The sequence below is a fragment of the Ictidomys tridecemlineatus genome, chromosome 3 (assembly GCF_052094955.1).
Source record: "Ictidomys tridecemlineatus isolate mIctTri1 chromosome 3, mIctTri1.hap1, whole genome shotgun sequence".
NCBI lineage: Eukaryota > Metazoa > Chordata > Mammalia > Rodentia > Sciuridae > Ictidomys > Ictidomys tridecemlineatus.
The window spans coordinates 124,399,289-124,404,082 of record NC_135479.1 but is presented as its reverse complement, the minus strand read 5'-3'; the positions used below and the strand labels follow the sequence as shown (position 1 = coordinate 124,404,082).

The 4,794-nt window shown below is 46.4% G+C and overlaps 1 protein-coding gene across 1 annotated transcript; it reads right to left on the bottom strand.

Moving 5' to 3' along the window:
- Positions 1-285: 285 nt before the first annotated feature.
- On the bottom strand, positions 286-2,372 carry LOC101956383 (kinesin-like protein KIF18B). Its single transcript, XM_040270129.2, is given in 2 exon segments — positions 286-590; positions 593-2,372. Coding segments are annotated over 2 exon segments (2,085 nt in total).
- Positions 2,373-4,794: the final 2,422 nt, after the last annotated feature.

Here is a 4,794-nt window from a genome sequence, read left to right as displayed (position 1 = left end):
ATCCTGGAATCACTAGCATTTATACCTGAGTGGTAACATTAAGGCTGCATTCATTCTCCTTTCTTCTTATACTTTTTATGTATAATAGGTAAAGATTAATAAAGTTGGCTTCCTCTGTAAATCAAGGCACCATCATTAGCTCCATCATAACCAGGACAGGGGCCAGGGTGGGGCTAAAGATTCCCCTCTCAGAAACCATGAAGAGCCAAGATGTGACTCCCTAGAACACCCCCACCGGCCTCACCCTCCACTGAGGCAACAGGTATCCCTGCACAGAGCTCTGTGTTAGACATGGGTAGGGAACAGAGCCCAAAAGAGCCCCTGGCCTGATGGTGGGCTTTGGAAATGAGGGGGAAACAGGCAGCAACCTTTAAATATTAACGCATTAACACTCACAAATGAACATGTACACTGGCACTGGCGCTTGGTCGGCAGCTTTGGGGCTAGGGGACTGTCTGGCTCTGGGAGGCTTGTGCTCTTTCTCTTCTTCTTCTCTGTGGGCTATCGGGATGCTGAGGCTGGGGTGCAATCAGGCTCAGGTGGGATCCCCAGAGTGTGCATGAGGCCACTCAATCTTCTTGCCATTGTTTGGTCACAGGGCCACAGTACCCTGGAGACTTTGAGGCTGAACACAGCTCCTGGGTCAGAGAGGCCCGCCCAGCCCGGCCAGGAGTCCTGGAGGTCTTGTCTCCAGGCTCGGCTTTCTCTTCTTGCACCAGCTGCTGCATGGTCTCGAACTCAGTAATCATGTCAGGGGTCAGGAGGTTGGCTGCCTGCAGCAGGGAATACTGTTTCTGGGCCAGGCACAGCACCTGCAGGGCCAAGTGTTTATAACGATCCCCATCCAGGTTCTGTGGTGATAGGTGGCTGGCCAGTGGCTTAGGCTGCAGGGTCAGACCAGCAGACTCTGACAGTGGGGGTCTGAGGTTCTGCTCCAGTGTCTGGGTTGGAACCTCAGTAGGGTCTTCGTCCTTATCCTCTGGGATCTTCTCCTGGTCTAAAGAGCTTTCTTCTATGACCCTCTGTTCCTGGGCCTCTGTCCCCAGGTTCCCCGCTTGAAGATCTCCAGAACCCATGTGGAGTTTTGGGGTCCAGGGCTGGCTGCGGGGAAGGGACAGTAAAGGGGAGCTAGGAAGGTGTTGCTGTTGAGGGCTCAACTTGGGGGGCTGTGGGAGGCCCTGCTGTGGGGCCTGGGCTCCTGCCTCATAGGCTTGAAGCTTCTTCCTTAGGGAGGCCACCTCAGCCTGGAGCTGCTGGCAGACAGTGGCATACTGGCTGATGTGACAGTCCAGACTGACCACGTTGCTCTTCAGGGTGAGTCTGATCTCTTTGGCCCGGTCAGCATATTTGAGGGTGTTGTAAGTGTCCTTGTAGGCCAGGCTAGAGGGGCTGATGGCAGCAATCATCACTGTGCGACAGTTGCCCCCAATGGAGTCCTTCAGCAGGCGGGTCAGTTTGCTGTCTCGGTAGGGCACGTGAGACTTGCGGCCCTTTGCATCCACCAGGGCATTGAGGACATTGATGAGGGCCAGCAAAGAACGGTTGATGTTGGCACCCTCCCGCAGTCGCTCCCCCTTGGCACCGCTACTGGATGACCGCTCTGAGCCAGCCAGGTCAATCAGGCTCATCTTGGCCACCTGCAGGGCCTGAGTGAGTCCTGGGACTCGGTCCTGTTGCTTTACAAAGATCTGGAAGATGGCATGGGAGCGGGAGGAAGTAGCATTGGCATCTGTGGGGTGCTCGGTGCGGTTGTGGTTCCCCCTGGTCAGCATCTTCAGAAGCTGCTCAGCTGAGGCTGGCTGGTGGAAAGAAAGTCCTTGCACCACCACGCCCTTGTCAGGGTCCTCACGGATGATTAGGGGTCCCTTGGGCTCCAGGAGGTCATGGATCTGTTCATTGTACACCTCCAGGTAGCTGATGAGCACCTCGAATTGCTTCTCCTCCTGGCAGGCCTCAAAACGCCTGTACAGTTCCATGGTGGTCAGGTACACGATGCCAGGGTCCCCCTCCTTTCCCAGCATGGTGTGTGTCTTCCCAGCCCCAGTAGCCCCATAGGCAAACACTGAACAGTTGTAGCCCTGGAGGAAGCTGTCCAGGATTCTGCACGTGGTGTGCTGGAACATGTCCTGTTGGGTGGCCTTCTCACCAAAGACCCGGTCGAAGACAAATGTCAGGTCCTTGCCCTTCTTCTTGGGGCCGTCATGAGTACCACCCCATTTGAGGCCCCCATCAGGTTCCTCAGGGTCAAACACCAGCACCCGCTCATCCACCACTTGAACCACAGGCCACCGCTGACTCTCCAACTCCCGAGAGGTGGGGGGTCGCACCCGCACCACCACCTGAACCATGTTGTCCTGCACAGCCATCACCATGGTAACACCTGGTTCAGAGGGGTCCGCCCAGGACTTGCTGGCGCAGCGGCAGAGTTCGGTGATTGCGCTGTTCTTTCACATTCTGCCTCAGCGGGCTGGCTCGGGCTCCAGTCCCAGAGCAACTGGGTCCGCAAGTCGGAGACCCAGCGCAGGATCCCGCAGGACCTACTCCACCATGGACAAAGCTTACCTTTGACGGGCTCCCCACCGCTGGTGTGGAGATCCCTCTGCTACAAACGGAAGCACTCAGACTCAGGGGCTCGCTCAGCACACCCTTCCCTACCGGGTCCAACCTTCACCCCACCCTGCACGTTCAAATTGTCGACTACTTCTTTGGGTGCTGATGTTTTCTTCTTTTTCTAGGGTTTGAGATTTAATGTTAGGTCATTTAATTGTTGACTTTTATTTATTATTTTTTAAATAAATAAGCTCAACGCAATGAACTTTCCTAGTGTCCCAAAGATTGTGAAGTGTTGTACAGTGTTCTCAATTACCTCTAAGAATTTTTTTTAATATCCTCCCTTATGCCTCTGCTATCCATTGGTCATTCAATGGTGTATTATTTTAGTCTCCAGGTGTTGGAGTAGTGTCTATTTTTTATTTTGTTATTAATTTCTAATTCCATTACATTATGAGCCAATAAAAGGCAAGGTAGAATCTCTCTCTTTTTTTTTTTTTTTTAGTATTTGCTAAGAGTTGCTTTATGTCATAACATACGGTCTGTTTTAGAGAAGGATTCTTGTGCTACTGAGAAGAAAATGCATTTGCTCTTTGATGTATGAAATATTCTATATATGTTAAGTCTTAATTATTGATTGTGCTACTGAGTTCTATAGTTTCTTTTCTTTTCTTTTTTTTCCTTCTTCTTCTTTTTTTTTTTTTAGAATAATCCATTGGTGTGTTAAAGTCACCCACTATTATTATGTTGTGGTCTATTTGATTCTTGAAATTGAGGAGGATTTGTTTGATGTACTTATATGCTCTATGGCTTAGGCATAAATATTTATGATTGTTATGTCTTGTTGATGTATGATTCCCTTAAGCAGTATGAAATGTCCTTCTTTGTTTTCTGATTGACTTTGGCTTGAAGTTCACGTTATCTGATATGAGGATGGAAACCCCTGTTTGTTTATGCAGTCCATGTGAGTGATATATTCTTTCCCATACTTCAGTCCTTTAGTCTGTGGGTGTCTTTTCCTATGAGATGAGTCTCTTGAAGGCAGTATCTTGTTGGGTCTTCTTCTTTAATCTACTTTGCCAGTCTATGTCTTTTGATTGATGAATTTAGGCCATTAATATTCAGGGTTATTATTGAGATATTATTTGTGTTCCCAGTCATTTTCGTTTATTTTTTATTTTTAATTTGACTTGGTTTCTCCTTTGATTGACTTTCCCTTTAGTGTACTTTCTCCTTTTGCTAATTTTCATTGTTCTTTTTCATTTCCTCCTCCTGGAATATTTTGCTGAGGATGCTCTGTAGTGAAGACTTTCTCACTGTAAATTCTTTTAACTTTTGTTTATCAAATCTGGAGCTTAATTTTGCTGGATCTAAGATTCTTGGTTGGCATCTTTTTTTTTTCTTCAGAGCTTGGTATATGTTGTTCTAGTACCTTTTAGCTTTGGGGATCTGGGTTGATAAATATGTTGAGATTTGAATTGGTTTCCTCTTATATGTAATTTAATACTTTTCTCTTGCAGTCTTTAAAATTCTATACTTATTCTCTATGCTAGGCATTTTTATTATAATGTGCCTTGGTGTGAATCTGCTATAATTTTGTATATTTGATGTCCTATAAGCCTCTTGTATTTGATTTTCCATTTCATTCTTTAGGTTTGGGAAATTGTCTGATATTATTTAATTGAGAAATATTATTATTTCATTGTGTTTGAATCTCTGTGCTTTCCTCTATCCTGCTACATCTTAAATTTGGTCTTTTCATGTTATTCCAAAATTCTTGGAAGTTCTATTCATCTTTTCCTACCATCTTCACTGTGTGATCAACTTTATTTTCAAGATTATGTATTTTGTCTTCATTGCCTGAGGTTCTGTCTTCCAAGTGATCTAGTTTGTTGGTGATGCTTTCTATTGAGTTTTTAAATTGGTTATGATGATTAACTCCTTTTTTGGGGCGGGGTACTGGGGATTGATCAGGGGTACTAGACCATTAAGCCACATCCTCAGCCCTATTTTTGTATTTTATTTAGAGACAGGGTCTCACTGAATTGCTTAGCACCTTGGTTTTGCTGAGGCTGTCTTTAAACTTGTGATCCTCCTGCCTCAACCTACCAAGCCACTGGGATTACAGGCATGCTCCACTGAGTCTGTCTTGAACTCCTTGTCTTACATTTCTTCTACTGTGCTGTCAATGTATTCTATTATTGTAGCAGCTTGGTTTGTTTGGGGCCCTTTCTTTCCTTGTTT